This window comes from Andrographis paniculata, unplaced genomic scaffold (genome assembly GCF_009805555.1).
Source record: "Andrographis paniculata isolate CXL003 unplaced genomic scaffold, ASM980555v1 Contig11END, whole genome shotgun sequence".
In the NCBI taxonomy this organism is placed as follows: Eukaryota; Viridiplantae; Streptophyta; class Magnoliopsida; order Lamiales; family Acanthaceae; genus Andrographis; species Andrographis paniculata.
Genome location: NW_026137391.1, coordinates 1,979,662 through 2,000,888, shown reverse-complemented (window position 1 = coordinate 2,000,888; position 21,227 = coordinate 1,979,662). Strand labels below are relative to the sequence as shown.

At 33.6% G+C, this 21,227-nt stretch overlaps 4 protein-coding genes across 5 annotated transcripts in view; 2 read left to right on the top strand and 2 right to left on the bottom strand.

The window, feature by feature from the left end:
- LOC127251100 (uncharacterized) overlaps nt 1-933 on the top strand; it is a 51,475-nt gene extending 50,542 nt beyond the window's left edge. For both annotated transcript variants that reach the window (XM_051274690.1, XM_051274681.1), the window contains exons 62-63: nt 15-308; nt 395-933. In XM_051274690.1, the coding sequence (XP_051130647.1) occupies nt 15-308; nt 395-562 (462 nt within the window). In that variant the 3' untranslated portion in view covers nt 563-933. The remainder of the gene's footprint in view (nt 1-14; nt 309-394) is intronic.
- A 485-nt stretch (nt 934-1,418) lies between these two features.
- LOC127251211 (protein REGULATOR OF FATTY ACID COMPOSITION 3, chloroplastic-like) lies at nt 1,419-3,310 on the top strand. The gene is made up of 5 exons (XM_051274814.1): nt 1,419-1,830; nt 2,024-2,078; nt 2,182-2,238; nt 2,486-2,563; nt 2,705-3,310. The coding sequence occupies exons 1-5, from the start codon at nt 1,537-1,539 to the stop codon at nt 3,130-3,132; spliced, it is 912 nt and encodes a 303-aa protein (XP_051130771.1). The 5' UTR covers nt 1,419-1,536; the 3' UTR covers nt 3,133-3,310.
- A 10,299-nt stretch (nt 3,311-13,609) lies between these two features.
- LOC127248141 (uncharacterized) lies at nt 13,610-14,554 on the bottom strand. The gene is made up of 2 exons (XM_051270362.1): nt 14,170-14,554; nt 13,610-14,058 (listed from the first exon to the last, which is right to left on the bottom strand). Exons 1-2 carry the CDS (start codon nt 14,552-14,554, stop codon nt 13,610-13,612), a joined length of 834 nt encoding a protein of 277 aa, XP_051126319.1.
- Nucleotides 14,555-17,261: 2,707 nt separating this feature from the next.
- Nucleotides 17,262-20,126, bottom strand: LOC127251216 (uncharacterized). The gene is made up of 5 exons (XM_051274826.1): nt 19,880-20,126; nt 18,358-18,472; nt 18,178-18,267; nt 17,768-17,866; nt 17,262-17,695 (listed from the first exon to the last, which is right to left on the bottom strand). The coding sequence occupies exons 1-5, from the start codon at nt 19,945-19,947 to the stop codon at nt 17,591-17,593; spliced, it is 477 nt and encodes a 158-aa protein (XP_051130783.1). The 5' UTR covers nt 19,948-20,126; the 3' UTR covers nt 17,262-17,590.
- Between the last annotated feature and the right edge of the window lie 1,101 nt (nt 20,127-21,227).

Genomic DNA, 21,227 nt, shown 5'->3' with positions numbered 1-21,227 from the left:
TTGGTGTTTTTCAGCAACCATCCAATCTGATTGGACAGAAAAAATTCAACCCTGCTAGAGATCCATGTTCTGTACTGTGGGATGTGGTCTGGGATGATTTGGTGACAATGGAACTGATACACGGAAAGAGGGATCATCCTAGTGCCCCTCCATCGCGGGTTATTCTATATTTACACAGTGGTAAATCATTAGATGCCAAGGATCAGAATCATCGCATTATAAAGTGCAGCCACGATTCTAGTCAAGCATTTGATGTTTATACTTCAATCGAACAAGCTAGATCTACATATGGGCCAGCATTTTCAACGGTATGCATATATCCTTGGTTACTTTTGATCATCCATTCATGTGTATTCAATAAAAGTAATAATAATGATAATAATTTATGTGGCAGGCCCCTTCCCTGCAGAAGAGGAAAGTGACAAAACCCTACTCTCCTTTGATTGATGCGGCGCCGAGTCCCACAGGAGTAGGAGTAGGAGCAGGAGTGTACATGATGAATTCGCCAAACCAGATGATGCCTACATCCAATTCTACACTTGGAGCTGTGAATACTGACTGACTAAATGACATCTAACAGTGGTAAGCTAGGCTAGCTCAGTGCCCGAGTAAAAAGAAGAATGAATGGCTGTTCTGTGTTGTTCATCATCTTTGCATCTTTTGCCATCACATAATAATAAGTGGATCGATCGGGTGTGGATGGAGTTTAAAGCTAGATGGCTCGGGGATGGATCGTTGGATTGGATCATCCACATTGATTTGCTAGTCTCTACATATAAATATGTATGTATGTGAAATAAAAACTAATCAGCTATAGGGTCAGCAGCAGCAGCAGCAGCAGCATTTTTTCTGGGAATGATGTAATAGGTACTTAATTACTTGTGTATAAACCAAACAAACCTTAGTCTATAGATTTCTTGAGTTACCATATCATATTATTGTATCAATCATGAGGTATCTTCAATTATCTGACATTTGGTATAAAATAACAATGTGCAATTGTTGGGAGTACCACAACATGTCTCCTTTATTGACAAAATAGCCCCTAAAGAATATTATGCTAATTCAATCAATCCAGCAAGCAAATATTATTCAAATCTAACTTCAAAAATACATTGACACAAAATCATAAGGCAAATTTTAACGTATTAACAAAATAATGTTCATAATACTACCAAAAAAAGAAAAAGACTAAATTGTTAAAATTTGCTTACGATTTTATAAAATTTTATATCTGGGTGAATCTTATTTAATTTAGACGGATTTAAAAATTGAGATTTTGAAAGATAAAAATTTGATTATTTTTAAAAAATTTTAATTTAACGCAATCTCATAAAATTAAAATAGTTTAAAAAATATAATAGGAGTATCACATCTTTCTTCTACAATTTATTTCTGGTTTAATTTGAAAAATATCATAACCGCCGGTTATAAACAGAGAACCGAACCGGCGGTTCGGAACCGTGCGTCTTCTCTTCTCTTCTCTTTTCTTCTCTTCTTCGCCGTCGTCGGTCAGTGGGTAAGAGAATTAAGGTTATGGATATCATCAGCGCACTCAACTCGCCTCAACGATTCGCACTTGCTGATAGGAATAGGAATTGGCAGGTGGCATTAGATGCCCGCAACCGCAAGTGTTACCATCTTTCTTCATTATCGCTATCTTGTTTGAGTCAAAGGTGCAGCAGCAGCTCAGCCTCAGCAGCAACAGTGGCCGCAGCCACCGGGAAAAATAATAACCATAATAAATCAAAAAGGGGTGGTAATCACAGTTTTTTTGCCAGGCCAGATGAAACTACAGGCCCTTTTCCCGAAGCTATTCTTCTCAGAGAGGTAGGTCACTTTAGCTGTTTTTCTTGACTATGTAATTCTGGTTTCAATTGAAGCTAATGTGCTTCTGTTGTCTAATGATTGATTTTTTTACGATTTGGTTGATACCATGGGATGGAAAGATGACCTCACATCAACATTATACATTCCATATTTCTTCAATCTCAAGTTGCTGACTTGCTTATTGTTTTGACAGAGAAAGGTTGAGGAAGACGGTATGCTTGTGCCTGAGTTTGCAGATGCTGAAGAACGTGAGTACTTACTTACTTTTGTTTATTTTCTTCAATCCAGGCAGAAAACATCTTATATGTGGTAGATGGAACTTAATCTAGGCTTTCAAATTCTGATTTGCAGGTGAACTTTTTGAGGCTCTGAATCTGCAGCTTGAAAGTACTATGAATGTAGAACAAAGTGAGAACATTCACTCACTCTGCCTCTTATTATCATAATGTATCTGTAATTGGTGCATGATTACTTAGTTTATAATGCACATTAGTACATAATGCTTGAGGGGACTTTATTTGGTTACAAACTCAAGTAATTTCTAGTACAACCAATAAAAAGGGCATTGATTGCATCTGTGCATTTCAAAGCATAAGACATATTGCAAGTTGTGTTTATTCTCCCTAAGTAAACGCTTCATGTTATATCTGGGCAGTGCGGCACTATGAAGTGGTATATCTGATCCATGAGGATTGCAGAGATGAGGTTGAAAATGTCAACACCAAGGTTCGAGGTAACGTTTTGCTTTCACTTTTCCAAGTCAAACTCTGATATTGTTGTTCATCTGGTTAGCAATGAGCTTGATTCTTGTTCTATTAGACAAGCTTTGTGGGGCATATAAACAATGCCTGAGAATTTATGAAATGTTTGGTAGAATTCTTGAAGGAAAAGAAGGGAAAGATTTGGAGATTTAGTGACTGGGGCTTGCGAAGGCTGGCATACAAGATACGAAAGGCGAACAATGCCCACTATATCCTAATGAATTTTGAGCTGGAAGCGAAATGGATCAATGATTTCAAGACCTTATTAGACCGAGATGAGAGAGTGATCCGGCACCTTGTGATGAAGCGAGACAAAGCCGAGACAGAAGATTGCCCACCACCTCCTGAGTTCCGGACATTACGTGATGCTGCAGGTATGAGTGATGAGGATGAGGATGAGGATGAGGATGAGGATGAAGACTGGGATGATGATGATGATGAGGAGGAGGAGGAGGAGGAGGAGGGTGTAATCTATGTGGATGATAGTGATGATGACAATGTGGATGATAGAGGGAGAAGAAAGTTGAAAGCAACAGTGTAGGTTAGAAGAGTAGTATAGAGATTAGAAACAAATGCCGCTTAGTTGAGATTTTAGGAACTTTTATGTTGCATATCTGTATGTTATTTATTATTTTGGACATTACACTTGTTTTTGCTATTCAAGGAATTATGCCTTTGTGGGAAAGTGTCATTATAATGACTAAAATACCTTCCTGTAAGTGCCACTAATAATTTTTTGTGCCTTCAATTTCTATTTGATTTCAGGATCTTCTGATTTTGGCTTGTAGCAATGCCGGAAATAGAAACAGCCTTACAGTGGCTCAAATGAATTTTAGAGATTCTCATTTCTAACTATAAGGTCATATGCCAGCCTTCTATTTCTTCAACTTTACACATTTCTCTCTGTTTTTGCAAGGCCATGGAATGAAAAAGGCAAATCTGTCCCACTTGCGAGACGTAGAAGACTTTATCCACGATTTTCTGATCATTATATTGGAGCATCCAATGTGCGAAAAGGATGGGTGGCAGTTTAAAATATGCTAGGTTTCATGAAGAAATGTAATTTGATTATTATCCATATGGTGGGAGGTAATTACATGACTATTAACTGTCGGTTTTATTGTTCATCTCTGGTGGTGAAGTCAAGAACACACAGGACTAGGGAAAGAGATGTTTATGGTTAAACTTGAGTAAGTGTATTCTACTGTTGTTTGATTATGTGCTTTCATCATTGTTTTGCATGTAAATTGATGATGGAGTTTTAAGTATGCAAATAGCTTAGAACTCCTTATCATAACCTGGAGGACCTTGGTGAGTTGAAGTATATTTTATTACGGCATATATATTCAGGCTTACGTCATGATGTTTTAAACTTTGTGCTCATTAGATTTTGTACAAGACCAGCTCTTGTTTTTATCGGCTGAAGGAAGCAAACTAGTCTGAATAAGAATCTCAAATCTTGTTCAAATTCCAGACGTGGAAACAATGTACTTGAAGCTGTCTATAAAAACAATGTGCTAAATATTACTATCTAAAACTTTCCATCTCTTATGAATCAATAAACCACTTTTTCCTCAAAAAGGAAGCTGTCTGTAACAATTTGCTAACTATCTTTCTAAGTTTCAGTCGTTTATTTGGTCCTTCCCGTAACATGATATTGAAGCTACAATTCATTGCGGAGAATGGCTATCTATGGTGGGTGGTTCTACCACTGGAGATCTGCAGATCAGGTATTGCCTAGATACTGTGAAAATTAAAATCAAATACTTACAAAGTTTGTTTGGTGGCGTATTAATCCACTTATTTTTATTATTCATTTAAAATAATTTAATTATTTTTCTGCCAAAGTATTATATCGTAAATTTATTTTTTATTTAATATATTATATACAATAAAATATTAAAAATATTCTATCAAATATTTAAATAGTTATTACTTCTAGACTATAATTTTAAAATTCACTATTTCAAAATATACGAAACACCAAAATACAATCATGGTAAATAAATAAGGCATACAAATTAATAATAAATAATTGAAAAAGATTACTTGACCAAAATAAAGAGTAAAAATTATTAGACCCATTCAAATTCAATTTTTTTATTTTTGATCCCGTACAAATATAATTATCAAAACTAGTCCCACCAAAAAAATTACTTATTATTTCTAGTCTCATCGTTCAAATTTTAACGGTTTCGGCTAACGTGGCTGTTACGGATGCTAACTTGGAATCTGACTCGAACACAATACGCCCGTGTTGCACAAAACACGCCCGTGTTTATAATACACCTCAGCGGACCAATTTGAGACTACAACACGAGCGTGTTATATGGAACCCTAGCCCCACATGTTGTTGACAAAAACCCTAGCTCCACGTGTTTCCCATTTCAAATCTATTTCACTCAAATTCTCTCTTATTTCTTCCCCATTCCAGCCCCACTTCTCCAATCTATTAACCTCACTTTCCATACATTATATTTTATCTCTTTGAAGTGAAAAATATTCTCGTGGAATCTATTGTGGAGGTAATTTTTAATTTGTTTTTTTCATATCTTTATTGTCTCTTATGGTATAAAAAATAATAATATGTATAAGTTGTATATTCTAGTGATTAATGGATTATATTGTATAAAAAGTTGAATATTATAGAAATAAGTTTTATATAATGTATTGTTTCATAATTTATGCATAATTTTTTGTATTTTATAATTAGTGTATTCAATATGTGTTATATCCTCATTTGTATTGTAGGAGAAAATTATTTATCGTAAAAATGAGTTATGATAAAGGAAAATGTATCGAAGAAATATACGATGAAGATGTAAATTTGGATTGCAATGAAATTCGAGAAGAAGATTAGTGGAATGAAATGCTTAATGAATCGGATTTTGAGGATTCCGATTATATGATGGATGAACAAGATTCAGAGGATGATAGGATTGATTGGTCATTGTTCGAGAGTAATGTTGATATAAATGAGTTTAATGAAAATCAAAGTGTCGTGGTGCACCAAAATTCCGAAGATGACATGTCATTTGGTGATTCTCAAGAAAAAGATTTAACCATGTTTGTTGAATCCGATGTTGATGAAATGGAATCGTATGCCATTTATGATCCAGCGTCAAAGTATGATTCCACTTTTAGTCTTAGAATGATTTTTAGCTCTAAAAAAGAATTTAAGGAGGCGGTCCACAATCACGCTATCAAGACAATGAGAAGTTTGAAATTTGTCAAGAATGATAAAAGAAGAGTTTATGTCCGATGTGTTGTTGAGAATTGCAATTGGAAAATGAATGTATTAAAGGTGAATGAGCAAACATCTTTTCAACTAAGGACATATAATTGCAATCATGATTGTATATGCGACTTGAATATGAAGAATGTGAAGTCGAAATGGCTTGCAAGGAAGTATGAGTCGTTGTTTCGATCAGATTCTAAACGACGTATAAAAGGGTTTAGGACAGACGTCACATAAGACATTAGATGCAATATATCCCAACAGCAAGCATACAGAGAACGAAAATGGGCACTGAAGGCAATTGAAGGTGATGCTGAAGAGCAATATGGAAATTTGTGGGACTATGCTGAAGCTTTACGACAGTCTAATCCTGGGTCAACTGTTTTGATGCAATTGGAAGACGAATTTTTGAATGGACGACGCAGATTTAGCAAGTATTACATATGTTTGAAATCGCTTGTACGTGGGTTTCAGTCTGGAAGTCGACCTATCATTGGGGTGGATGGTTGTCACCTAAAAGATCCTTGCCAAGGCATTCTTTTGACTGCAATTGGAATTGATCCCAACAATGAGTTGTTTCCTTTGGCATATGCTGTTGTCGGGAGTGAGACGCGCGAAGCGTGGGAATGGTTTTTCACTCTTCTAATGGAGGATTTGAACATAGAGCACGAGGGTTATACATTTATATCTGACAAACAAAAAGGTCTTGTTCCGGCCATGGAAAAGATTTTCCCTCAATGCGAAAAAAGATTTTGTGTTCGACATTTGTATGGAAATATGAAAACAGTTGGATTTAAGGGTCTTGCATATAAAAGATTGATTTGGATGGCCGCCGACGCAAGTACTGTCCCCGACTTTGAGGAGGTGATGAAGGAGATTCAAGAGTTGGATCCGAAATGCATTGATTGACTTGCCGACAAGCCACCGTCTCAGTGGTCAAGATCGCATTTTGCTACATACGAGTATCGATCGATGCTGGTTCATTTTAATATATGTTAGTTCCATACGAATTAGTAATTTATTAGTACTAATAGAGAGATGATGTCATGAATGACGTCATACTAATCTGATTTTACATTTTAAAAAATACACTATAAGTTAAAATAAATAAATAAAGAGTAAAAATCATTATTAGCCCATTCAAATCCAATTTTTTCATTTTTGGTTTCATACAAAAACAATTATTAAAACTAGTCCCACCCAAAAAATTACTTATCATTTCTAGTCCCACCGTTCAAATTTTGACGGTTTCGGCTGACGTGGCTATTACGGATGCTGACTTGGAATATGACTCGGACACAACACGCCCGTGTTGCACAAAACACGCCCGTGTTTATAATACACCTCAGCAGACCAATTTGAAACTCCAACACGGGCGTGTTATATAGAACACGGCCGTGTTTCTACATAATACACGGGCATGTTCATTAAAACACGGCCATGTTGTACCATTAAAAGTTTTGGCGATTAAAATTAGCCGTACACGGCCGTGTTCGACCTCGTTGTTGACAAAAATCCTAACCCCACATGTTCCCCATTTCAAATCTATTTCACTCAAATTCTCTCTCATTTCTTCCCCATTCCAGCCCCACTTCTCCAATCTATTAATCTCACTTTCCATATATTATATTTTATTTCTTTGAAGTGAAGAATATTCTCGTGGAATCTACTTTTGAGGTAATTTTAAATTTGTTTTTTTCATATCTTTATTGTCTTTTATGGTATAAAAAATAATAATATATATAAGTTGTATATTCTAGTGATTAATGAATTATATTGTATGAAAAGTTGAATATTATAGAAATAAGTTTTATATAATGATTTATGCATAATTTTTTGTATTTTATAATTTGTGTATTCAATATGTGTTATATCCTCACTTGTATTGTAGGAGAAAATTATTTATCATAAAAATGAGTTATGATAAAGGAAAATGTATCGAAGAAATATACGATGAAGATGTAAATTTGGATTGCAATGAAATTCGAAAAGAAGATGAGTTGAATGAAATGCTTAATGAATCGGGTTTTGAGGATTCCGATTATATGATGGAAGAACAAGATTCGGAGGATGATAGGAATGATTGGTCATTGTTCGAGAGTAATGTTGATATAAGTAAGTTTAATGAAAATCAAAGTGTCGTGGTGCACCAAAATTCCGAAGATGACATGTCATTTGGTGATTCTCAAGAAAAAGATTTAACCATGTTTGTTGAATCCGATGTTGATGAAATGGAATCGTATGTCATTTATGATCCAGCGTCAAAGTATGATCCCACTTTTAGTCTTGGAATGATTTTTAGCTCTAAAAAACAATTTAAAAGGCGATCCAGAAACACGCTATCAAGACAATGAGAAGTTTGAAATTTGTCAAGAATGATAAAAGAAGAGTTTATGTCCGATGTGCTGTTGAGAACTGCAATTGGAAAATGATGTGTTAAAGGTGAATGATCAAACATCTTTTCAACTAAGGACATATAATTGCAATCATGATTGTATGTGCGACTTGAATGTGAAGAATGTGAAGTCGACATGGCTTGCAAGGAAGTATGAGTCGTTGTTTCGATCAGATTCTAAACGACGTATAAAAGGGTTTAGGACAGACGTCACAGAAGACATTAGATGCAATATATCCCAACAGCAAGCATACTGAGCACGAAAACGGGCACTGAAGGCAATTGAAGGTGATGCTGAAGAGCAATATGGAAATTTGTGGGACTATGCTGAAGCTTTACGACAGTCTAATCCTGGGTCAACTGTTTTGATGCAATTGGAAGGCGAATTTTTGAATGGACGACGCAGATTTAGCAAGTATTACATATGTTTGAAATCGCTTGTACGTGGGTTTCAGTCTGGAAGTCGACCTGTCATTGGGGTGGATGGTTGTCACCTAAAAGATCCTTGCCAAGGCATTCTTTTGACTGCAATTGGAATTGATCCCAACAATGAGTTGTTTCCTTTGGCATATGTTGTTGTCGGGAGTGAGACGCTCGAAGCGTGGGAATGGTTTTTCACTCTTCTAAAGGAGGATTTGAATGTAGAGCACGAGGGTTATACATTTATATGACAAACAAAAAGGTCTTGTTCCGGCCATGGAAAAGATTTTTCCTCAATGCGAAAAAAGATTTTTTGTTCGACATTTGTATGGAAATATGAAAACAGTTAGATTTAAGGGTCTTGCATATAAAAGATTGATTTGGATGGCCGCCGACGCAAGTACTGTCCCAGACTTTAAGGAGGTGATGAAGGAGATTCAAGAGTTGGATCCGAAATGCATTGATTGGCTTGCCGATAGACCCAATAGACATGTTTTGAATTTAAAATAATAATAATAATAAATCAAACCCGATCAAATTTTAGTCGAGTTGTCATGTTGTTAAATAAAATCTGAACTTCTAATTTAAAATCAATTGGTGATTCACCTTGTTTAGTTTTATAAAAAAAAAATTTCGTGGGAAATTTATTGATTCTATAAATTTAAATACAAGCCAACCTAAATTGCATTATTTTAAATTTCACCAAAAAAAATAAAAAACAAACCCCCAGCTAATAAAACTGGAAGAATGTATTATATGTCGTCTAATGTCACGACTGAATTATTCATGCTCGTGAAATATGGGTAAAAATGTCATTTTATCAAAAATTGAAAAACTTGTGGATGTTGTAATATTATTATAGGATTAGCCAATAGAAATATTAATTATTTTTACCGCTAACCACTATTTTATATTTGGTATTATATTATAAACTGTGAACATATAATATATAAGTAAACATATATATATGTATATTATAATATATAGATGTATAGTATATATGTAAAGATATATATATATATATATAATATTATATAATACAATAATCAAATGCAAATGCAGAGAAAAGAGGAAATTGAGAGGAAATTGCAGTGCCTTGTTTCATTTCATTTACAGGTATATTTATAGGCAAACAAACCCCAATATGAAGGAAATAAAAGCAGACATATCGAATACGTAGCACCTTCGTAGGTGCTACGTGTATAACACTCCCCCTTGAATGCTTTTATATAGAGAATGTGTCTTGTTAAAACCTTACTAGGAAAAAACCCTGTGGGATAAAAAAATCCTAGTGAAGGAAAAATAGTACAGCATTCTTGTATCGATTCGCTCCCCCTGATCTGAGCATTATTTGAAATCCCTTAACCGACGCATCCCAATTTTCTTCACCAGTTTTTCAAATGTTGCCGTGGGCAATGCCTTGGTTAATATATCCACCAAATTATTATCTGGTTGAATTTGTTGCACATTAATTTCACCATTTTGTTGCAGATCATGAGTAAAAAAGAATTTTTGTGAAATATGTTTCGTTCTATCTCATTTGATGTAACCTCCTTTTAATTGCGCTATACAAGCTGTATTATCTTCATATAATGTAGTTGTGTGAATTTTATCATCAGGTATTAACCCGCAATATTTTAGAATATGTTGAGTCATTGACCTCAACCAAACACATTCTCGACTAGTTTCATGTATTGCTAATATTTCAGCATGATTTGAAGAAGTGGCAGTTAAAGTTTGTTTCATCGATCTCCAAGAGATCACTGTTTTGCCACAAGTAAATATATAGCCAGTTTGCGACTTGGCTTTATGAGGATCCGATAAATATCCTGCATCGGCAAAACCAATTAATTCATGTCGAGAATCTTGCGAGTAAAATAACCCGAGATCAATTGTTCCTTGGAGATAGTGAAAAATGTGCTTAATCCCGTTCCAATGTCGTCGAGTAGGCGATGAACTGAATCTTGCCAATAAATTTACAGCAAATGATATATCAGGTCAGGTGCTGTTAGCAAGATACATCAATGCGCTTATAGCACTCATATATGGCACTTCTGGGCCAAGTATTTCTTCATTTTTCTCTTTTGGTCTAAATGGATCCTTTGTTGGATCGAGTGCTCTGACGATCATTGGGGCACTTAGCGGATGTGATTTATCCATCAGGAACTGTTTTAGTATCCTTTTGGTATAATTTGATTGGTGGATAAAGATTTCACTTTCCAAATGCTCAATTTGCAGGCCAAGGCAAAACTTAGTTTTTCCAAAATCTTTGATCTCAAACTCCTTTTTCAAATATTCAACAGCTTTCTGGATTTCATCAGGAGTTCCAATTAAATTGAGATTATCGACATATACAGCGATGATTACAAATTCAAACCCATTTTTCTTTATAAAAACACATGGACAGATAGAGTCATTTATATAAACTTCTTTGGTTAAGCTTTCGCTGAGACGATTGTACCACATTCGGCCCGATTGCTTGAGCCCATAAAAAGATTTTTGTAATTTGATGGAATTTGATTCTTTTGGCTTTGATTTGAATAATTCTGGTATGTTAATCCCTTCTGGAATTTTCATGTAGACGTCATTGTCTAAGGAGCCATAAAGATAGGCAGTAACCTCGTCCATCAATCGCATATCAAGATTATTGTGTACTGCTAGGCTCACCAGATACCTAAATATTATTCCATCCATGACCGGCGAATATGTTTCTTCAAAATCAATACCCGGTCTCTGGGAAAAACCCAGGGCTACAAGCCTTACTTTATATCTTGTGATATAATTATTTTCATTTCTTTTTCTCACAAACACTCATCTGTAACCAACAGGTTTCACATTTTTCGGTGTTTGGACTATAGAGCCGAATGCTTGTCGTTTTTTCAATGAGTCTAATTCAGACTTAATTGCGTCTTTCCATTTTGCCCAATCATCTCTTTGCCGACATTCATCAACTGATTTTGGTTCATAATCCTCGTCATCTTTCATTATATCGAGTGCTACAGAATATGCAAATGCATCATCAATATTTGTTTTCTTTCTGTTCCAATATTTTCCACTGGTGGTATAGTTAACAGAAGTTTCAATAACTCCATCATCACTTTCATCAGAATTTTTAGTATCAACCTCTTCAGGGGTTGTACTGACCTTTTCAGGTATCTGATCATTGTTGATCTCTTCACCAGTATTTACAATTTTCTTCTTTCGTGGATTCTTATCTTTGGAATCCAACGGTCTACCACGTTTTACGCGGGCAGTATGCTTATTAGCACTCGGCACTTTCCCTTTTAGGATATTTATTTTAGCCGGTGCATTTGCTACTGCAATATATGATTTTGTAACTCTGACAGCATCATTGAAAGCATCAGGTAATTTATTTGCAATTTTCTGTAAATGCACAATTCTTTGAACTTCAAGTTCACTATGTTTTGTACGAGGGTCAAATTCAAGTGGTATTTTTCACGAAATTTCTTTTTTCAGTTGATTACTGTCTCCCCCTAATGTTGGGAAATGAGATTCATCAAAATGACAGTCTGCAAACCTTGCAGTAAATAAATCACTCGTTGTTGGTTCAACATATTTCGCAATCGAGGGTGATTCATACCCGACATATATACCCAACCTTCTTTGAGGTCCCATTTTCGTGCGTTGAGGTGGTGCAATTGGCACATAAACAGTACACCCAAATATTCGAAGGTGAGATATATTTGGTATTTTTCCAGAAACCAATTGAGTAGGGGAATAACAGTGATAACTTGTCGGCCTTATTTTCACGAGGGTTGTTGCATGCAATATAGCATGTCCCCAACATGATACTGAGAGTTTAGACCTCATTAACAATGGTTTAGCAATTAATTGCAATCTTTTGATTAGGGATTCAGCCAGGCCATTTTGCGTATGTACATGGGGAACAGGGTGTTCCACAGTAATCTCAATTGACATGCAGTAATCATCAAATGTATGTGATGAGTACTCCCCAGCATTATCTAAACGTATTTTCTTTATCGGGTGATCTGGAAATTGTGCTTGCAATTTAATTATTTGTGCAAGTAGTCTAGCAAAAGCTAGATTGCGAGTAGATAACAGACATACGTGTGACCATCGCGTTGACGCGTCAATTAGTACCATGAAATACTTGAAGGGTCCACATGGTGGATCTATTGGTCCACAAATATCACCCTGGATTCTTTCCAGAAAAGCTGGGGATTCAAATCAACCTTTGTTGGAGATGACGTGATTATTAACTTTCCTTGGGAACAGGCAGCACAAGCAAATTCATTCGGACTCAAAATATTTTTCTTTTTCAATGAGTGGCCATTTGAATTTTCAACAATTCGCCTCAGCATTACATTGTTAGGATGCCCAAGTCGATCGTGCCAAGTTTTAAATTCGTTAGTAGTCATTTGGTCTACTAGGTGATATGTTTCAATGGCACTGATTTTTTAGTAATATAAGCCGGAAGAAAATGATGACAATTTTTCTTTCACAATTCTTTTGCCATTCACAACCTGAGTTATCAGAAGTTATTCATTTTCTGTCTCATTCAATGTTTCAATGTGATACCCATTTTTCTGAATATCACTGAAGCTCAGTAAATTCCTTCGAGCTTTGCTCGAGAACAAGGCATTTTCAATTACCATTTTTGTCCCTTTAGGGAGATATACAATAGTTTTTCCTGAGCCTTCAATCATTGTCGATACACCACTGATAGTAACAATTGTGGCCTTTCCCATATTAAGATGGGAGAAATAACTTTTGATTTTCAAAATGTTGTGAGTCGTAGCACTGTCGATAAGGCAGATGTTGTCATCCGCTCCAAAATATTTGGCATCCATATCTTTGCAAGAAGGTAAAAATAATAAAAGACATGTATTAGTAACATAATCAAAATAGACTTATATTATAGGGGATAATACAAAAAGGGGGCAGCAAACATCAAAATAACAAAAGAGATACAACATCATTTTATTATTTAACATCATCAGCTATATCAAGCATATCATCGGCATCCAGGTGCGTGATATTTTCATTCATCACATCGTCAAATGTGTCATCGTGGGCAGTGTGATTTGTTTCGGGGGCAATTCTTCCCTGTCTTTCTTTTGAGGCCCGATAGAGTTCAGTCAAGTGACTGGCTGTGCGACAAACATGGGTCCAATGGCCTTTGATTCCAAACCGGGTGCATTCCTCGCCATTGTTTCTGTTTCTCCCGGTATTGAACCTCTGTTGAGGTCTGTACGGCCTTCTGTCATTATATCGCCGATTTGGGACATATCGGGTCCTGTTTTGATAATTATTGTGACTGTATGCGTTTGCCCGGCCCCGTCCGCGATTCTGATTTCGATCGCGATCAATTCGCTGATTTCTGACTTGCCCACGACCATGCACCGGATTTGCCGGCTGTATTGCATTTGCATCTGGAAATGGATTTGCACATGTCGGCCAAGATTCGTGATTTTTCAACAACAATTCATTATTTTGTTCGGCCAGCAAAAGACAGGTGATCAGCTCAGAATATTTCTAGAAGCCTCTTTCGCGATACTGCTGCTGCAAAACTATGTTAGAGCCATGAAAAGTGGAGAAAGTTTTCTTCATCATATCAGATTCAGATACATTTTCGCCACAATGGCGCAGCCGTGATGTTATTTTAAACATGGCAGAATTATATTCTTGGACTGATTTAAAGTCCTGAAGTCGTAGGCTTTGCCATTCTCTTCGTGCCCTTGGCAACAATGTCAGCCTCAAATGATCATATCTTTCTTTCAATCTCTCCCACAATTCGAGTGCAGATTCCAGCGTGACATATTGCATTTTCAGTGCCTCATCTATGTGATGGCACAAAAAGATCATGGTCTTTGCACGATCTTGGCTCGGGGAGTTTTTATCCCAGGCAATGGTATTTTCCAAGCCCATTGATGCCAGATGCATTTTAACATCGCGAGCTCATGCCATATAATTTTGGTCAGAAACGAAGATAGAGAAATTCCTGTTTGGCAAGGTTAGTCATAATAAACAGATAAAATATGAAATATTACCTTACGGAAATTAAAATATATAATCATGTTGATAACGTGTTGTAATATTATTATAGGATTAGCCAATAGAAATATTAATTATTTTTACCACTAACTACTATTTTATATTTGGTATTATATTATATACTGTGAACATATAATATATAAGTAAACATATATATATGTATATAGATGTGTATATTATAATATATAGATGTATAGTATATATGTAAATATATATATATAATATTATATAATACAGTAATGCAAATGCAGAGAGAGAAGAGAAAATTGAGGGGAAATTGCAGTGCCTTGTTTCATTTCATTTACAGGTATATTTATAGGCAAACAAACCCCAACACAAAAGAAATAAAAACAAACATATCGAATACGTAACACCTTAGTAGGTGCTACGTGTGAATAACAGTGGATATATCCTAAACTTATGTTTATTTATTTAAATAATTTTGTAGGACAATATATAATAATTTTAGATAGTCTATAATATTCTAATGAATTAATGTTTGTCTTTAGATTAGATAGATCTCATCCCTCCATATGATTGTTACTGATAAATTTCGTAACAAAATTTTCTTTTTTAATTTTAGTTTAGAATAATAAAATTTTAAATTGTAATTATTTGATATGATATAAATATATATTGACGATGTTCTGAGTATAATGTTAAATTTTAATGTAATATAATAAATAAAAAATAATTATTTAATTTGATTTTTTATTAAAAATAATAGAATAATAAAATTATGTGTATATATAGTATTTATAAATAATGTTATTTAAAAATTGTGTCAATAGAAAATAATTGTGAATAAACTCAAAATATAAAAATAATACTACTATTTTATTAATAATTATAAATATTATTGACTATTTTTCTTTTAGCTTATGAATGTGTATTTTAGTTTAAGATAACAAAATGATCATGTTTATGTAATATTCCAATAATAAATAATTTTATTGTGATATAATCATTTAAAATAATAAAACAATTGATATGAAAATGGAATAATATTAGCTATCATATTTTCACATATTTTATATAAATTTTAATATAGATAAATAATAATTGACACCCTCATTTTAAATTTTAAATGTCTGTTGTTTTTTTTATTTTCACTTACAAACTTCTTAATTTGTTATTTAGAAAAATAAAAGGCTAAAAATAATAAAAATATATACACTCATAGTTTTTTTAACAGCCACAAATTAAAACAATAATAATAATAATAACTTTAAATAACAATGACAGTATTATCAAAATTTTATGTTTCTTTTAATTGGAATTGGATTTAAAAGTTTAATTTTTTTATTAAAATAATATTTAATCTAATATTTTTTGTGAAATATATATATTTAAAAAAAATTAAAATCTAAATAATAAAAAATTGAATAAAAACTTAAACTAAACCCTTGGGTTGTGTTCTTGTGAATTTTATGATAGATTTTAACTACTTAAACTATTTTTTCTCTTAAAAAATTAAATTAAACAATTTTTCTTTTTTCTTTTATACTCCTTCGTTCCACCACAAATGGCCCAATTTTTTTTGGTATATCTCACAAAAGATGACTCTTTCTATTGTTGGTAAGTTTATCAATATTAAATATACTTAACAAATATAAATCAATTTAATCAAGCTTCCAACATTTTACACTTACGATCCTATCAAAACCCCTTTATTTCTACCTCTTTCCTCAATTAACATATCTACAAAATGATATTCATATTACATATATTTTATTGAAATATAATTATAAAAATATTTAAAATACTAACAACACTATACATATAAAAAATAATAAAATATTATTTTAACTTATTATTAATAAGTTAATAACCTACACTATCTAAAATACCTTATCTCTAACAAAAAATGGATAACAAAAGGCTCCCTCTTTCGAGGGACAAAGAAAGTACTATACTCCCTCCGTCTCATAAGTAAATATTTATTTGTTTTTTGCACATAATTTTAGAAATATTAGTATTATATTGAAATATAGTAAGAATAAAATAAAAATGGCAAAAATAACCTTATTAGTATATATATAATATAAAGGTAATGACATTTACGTAATATAAGTTGTAAGAATATAGTACACTTACTAAAAAAATGAAATGAAATTGAAAAATTAATACTTTGTTATGGGATCGGAGGGAATACTACAAATTTATTTTACATCAAAACATCACATCTAACTTTTATTTATATCACATCAAACAACTATTTAAATTCAAGTTTTTACTATTTAAAAATCTAAACCCAAAAATTAAAATCCACAAACAAACACAGCCTTGATGACTGCGCAATTTAAAACAATAATAATAATAACGAACTCCAAAACAATACATTCAAACTCTATTAAAGACAACAAAACAAACAACTTCAACATGGGTAGAGAAGTGACTCAAGCATTTCTTCAATTTAAGGGTAACAGGACTTTTATTATTTTTTACTACTATTTAGTCTCTATCATTTTCAATAAGAAAAATATTTTTTTTCTTATAAAAGGTTACATGAATTTAGTATTTAAACCAACATCAAAACTACACAAATAAATAAATAAAAACTAATTAAAAAAAAACCACATAAATAAAATAACAGCGTTATTCATCAGTGTTCAATATCCATAGTTCAATCCATTAGGTCACAAATAAATAACATAGGCTGCAACCTCCATAGTTAATTAAACTAATTCCCAATACTGCCTCACATTCAATCACTATGTTGCAACAGAATTTCTAAAATTCCATCAAAACATAAACATACAATACTCACGTTAATTCAAATAAAATAGTAGAGAAAAGCAAGCATATAAAATCAAAGATATAATAAATCTTGCAATTCTACCTTTGTAAAGCCATACAAAAGCTGATGATGCCTGTAATAATGGCCGCCGGACCGTCGTCGATACTGCGTTAATTTGTCTTCGCTTTGGTTGCTGACTTCCTCTTTGACGACCTCCTCGGCATTGAGTTCTTCATGCCAATGAAGAACAGCAGCGCGCCAAGCAATGCCAAACTCTGAAAAAAAAAAATCAATGAGAATTATCTCGCCATTAAAACAATTAAATAGTCTCGGTATTGAATGCGCGCCTGTGTAAACTTAGCAAAGAGTTGAGTGAATTCTTTCTTGTCGGCGTCGTAGTTGTAGAAGTCATACAAGATAGTTGCCGCAATTGCCTGATGCAGAAGCTGTGAATTGAATGAGGAAGAGGGCGTCCGTTAGTAAAAACATTGGTTGTGTTCTTTTGTAGGTTTTACCATAGGTTTTTACTATTTAGATTCTTTTTTCCCTCCAAAAATATCACTTTTCTTTTTATATATTATACTACAAATTTATTTTGCATTCAAAACATCATATCAACGCATCACACAACTATTCAAATTCAATATTTTACTATTAAAAAATCCAAACCCAAAACCTAAAACCCACAAACAAACACACCCGATTCTTTTAAGTTCAGAAAAATCGGTAAATCAAGTTTAATTTAAATGGCCATTACCAGGATGAAGGCGCCAAATGAGCTGCCGACAACAAACAAGAGGCTTCCCAAGGCTTTCATGACAATTGCAGCTAATATCAAGTGTTGCATCTGAAATTAAAGTACGGAGGATTTGTCGATGTGAGAGATAGTTGTGGGACTTGCAGTGTTATAAATGTATATACATTAAAAGCTCCATACTTCTACATGTGGAACTTGAAATCCAGTTTGAGCTGTAATATGCTTGCAGAAGACATTGAATTTTGGTTTTAAATTCTTCGCTGCTGGTCCACCATCAACGCCGAATTCATTGTACCTGCAAATATTTAATCATATACAAATGAAATGATGGAGTATTCAAAACAAATTCGAACTTTAACTTTATAGTAGCAGTTAAAAGGATATTCCCATATATGGTAATTAGAATGGCTGTAAATAGTCATAACCATAAAAGGCTATTGCTAGTTTTTGGGGGAGAAAATTAGTGATTCCAGATATATTTAGTTACACATAATTATATAATTACACATCAAATATATTTATGTGGAATATAGTCATTGCTGCACATTCAGCTCAAATACATGAACTGCTATTCTAATTTAAATTAGCATTATAACCGGCAGCCCATAATTCCGAACTCAATTCCATTTGGGATGGGAAACTGTTTATTAGCACATGACTTAACCAAAATAGACAAATGCAACAGAGAAAGAACCAGTGATCGGAAATGTTCATGACAAGAATCAAGATCTTTAATAAAGGCAGAACTTCGATTGACATGATATCAAAAAACATAAATGAAGACTATTAGGCAAACACACTGTATCCTTTCATAGACAGAGAACTGGAGAATTTGGCAGGAAACCTTGTCAACCAATTACGACAGGACACAATTAATCGTATCAGAGCATCCAAACAAATCGAAATTTGTTGTTTCCATTTTAAAAATTCTACAACAATTAAACCCCTCAGAGAAAGAACCAATTCACCACCAACAGGCAACCACTATTTCAATGCAGCATCGCATTATCCCCACAGATCCCAATTTCTGTCGGAAAAGTTGAAGTATGAAAAGAAAAAATGATTGTAGAAAGGATCCTAATTCGGTAAGAACTATATATGATTGAACACTATCTATATCCAAAAACAGAAATATTTCTCATCCACCAAAGTAAGATGGTATTCATGAAGCACATGGTGCAGAAATGGGGCACCATGCTTCATTGCCGGAAAAAAATGACAATAATAAATATAAACAGGCTGAAATCTCATACACAGTATCCCTATCCGATTATAGATAAAGGTTTACATAAAAGGCATGGGAAATCTCAAAAAAGTAAAGGACACTTAGGTGAAGTGGCAATCAATAGTCAATCATATTAAGTAATCTTTACCGAATCAAAGTATACCATCCAATCGAACTGAACCTCAACTACCTAGATTTTTGTTTTTTTATCAATAAAGCACAGATAATTTTCAAAACTGCACAATAACAAACTTTCAGCTCTACAGAATCCACCAGATCCAGTCAAACTGAACAACGCATAACCTCCTATCGAAATTCGAAATTTCACAAAACAGAAGTACTATAACTACGCACAGATAATAAAATCGCAAGCAGCAGTACAAATCGAAGCGAAACACGAACAATAACAAACCAAAAAAAACGAGCATACAATAATCACAGATCTGCGTTAAATACACAAGCAGCAGCAACTCTTACTCTTGGTAGGCGGAGAGAATGAACACGGAGACGAACAGCACTCTACCGAGGAAGGACACGAACGCCATTGCAGTCCAGCAAGCCTTATCTCCTCTCCGATCAAAGACCTCAACGCAATTTCTTGTAGCAATTGAAGCACAGAGAGATCCAAATTGAGAACGGAGAAGGAAAGGAAGGGAGGAAGGCAGGAGAGATTCGCGAAAAAAGATCGTACCTTTAGGCCGCAGGAGAGAAGAAGAGAGAGTGGAGGAGAGACGGCCGTATTTATACCTCAGCGACATAAGAGAAATCGCTCTAACTGATTTGTCTTATATTGTTGTACGCTTTTAAAATCAAAACTGTGGAACGTGCAATGGTGAGTTGTACACTTTGATTTGACAGTGGTACTATAGCGTGCCAACAATAATTTACATCAACTTAGCAAATATATTCGTGATATGGAAACTATAATTGGATGGGTGTGCTTGGTTTATGCACTTTGTGTTTTTGAATTATTTTTTTATTTAAAAAAAATTAATGAAAAACAATACTCCTTGGTCTCCGCTAAAGGTTACCATTTTCTATTTTCGTCTTTCCCAAAATAAAGTTATTATTTTCTAATTTAGTAGTTGTACTACCTACTTAACATAATAAATATCCTTTGAACTTACAATATATTACACATATGTCATTACTTTTATATTACACCATACTAATAAGAGTATTTTTGTGTTTTTTACTACAATCCAATAAAATACTAATATTCAACCATCTACGTGTAAAAAACAAACGCCACCTTTCCAACGGGATGGAGGGAGTAGTTTTTTTATTTATTTATTTATGTGAGAACCCGCCGCCGCTACCCAAAGTACAGGTAAATCCCCGATCGAACCTAATACCTGCAGATTAGGCCAGACAATAATAGTTTGTTTCCGCTACTTGTGGTTTTTAAAATAAAGTATTTATTAAATACAATATTTGTATATATTTATTGAGAATTGTAAATTTATTCAATACAAAAGATAAATAAAAAAAAATGAGGAGATGAACCCTTTTATTCATTTATTTTTGTTCTCGTGAGAAAATGTTAGGTTATTTTAAAAAGGCAAAATAGCATAATATATATATTTGTGATTTGAGAATTTGCAACAAAAATTGTATTTTTGATGAAATACCCCAAATGTAATAATGAACAAAGATTAAATTGTATTTTTGATGAAATACCCCAAATGTAATAATGAACAAAGATTGAATTAAGTATGTGTGCTAATATTGCGAATATTACATCTTAGGTCTGTCAAAATTAAATTCGAAAAATCAAACTTGGTCGACTTGAAAATTTTTAGATTTGAGTTTGGGTATTTTGGGT

Coding starts and splice junctions, on each gene's coding strand:
- LOC127251211 (XM_051274814.1), top strand. CDS start 1,537: ATGGATATCATCAGCGCACTCAACTCGCCTCAACGATTCGCACTTGCT. Junction 1,831..2,023: donor AAGCTATTCTTCTCAGAGAG/GTAGGTCACTTT, acceptor TTGTTTTGACAG/AGAAAGGTTGAGGAAGACGG. Junction 2,239..2,485: donor TACTATGAATGTAGAACAAA/GTGAGAACATTC, acceptor ATATCTGGGCAG/TGCGGCACTATGAAGTGGTA.
- LOC127248141 (XM_051270362.1), bottom strand. CDS start 14,554: ATGGGCTTGGAAAATACCATTGCCTGGGATAAAAACTCCCCGAGCCAA. Junction 14,059..14,169: donor GCAGCAGTATCGCGAAAGAG/GCTTCTAGAAAT, acceptor ATCCATTTCCAG/ATGCAAATGCAATACAGCCG.
- LOC127251216 (XM_051274826.1), bottom strand. CDS start 19,947: ATGGCGTTCGTGTCCTTCCTCGGTAGAGTGCTGTTCGTCTCCGTGTTC. Junction 18,473..19,879: donor ATTCTCTCCGCCTACCAAGA/GTAAGAGTTGCT, acceptor AAATATTTGCAG/GTACAATGAATTCGGCGTTG. Junction 18,268..18,357: donor TTCAAGTTCCACATGTAGAA/GTATGGAGCTTT, acceptor CTTTAATTTCAG/ATGCAACACTTGATATTAGC.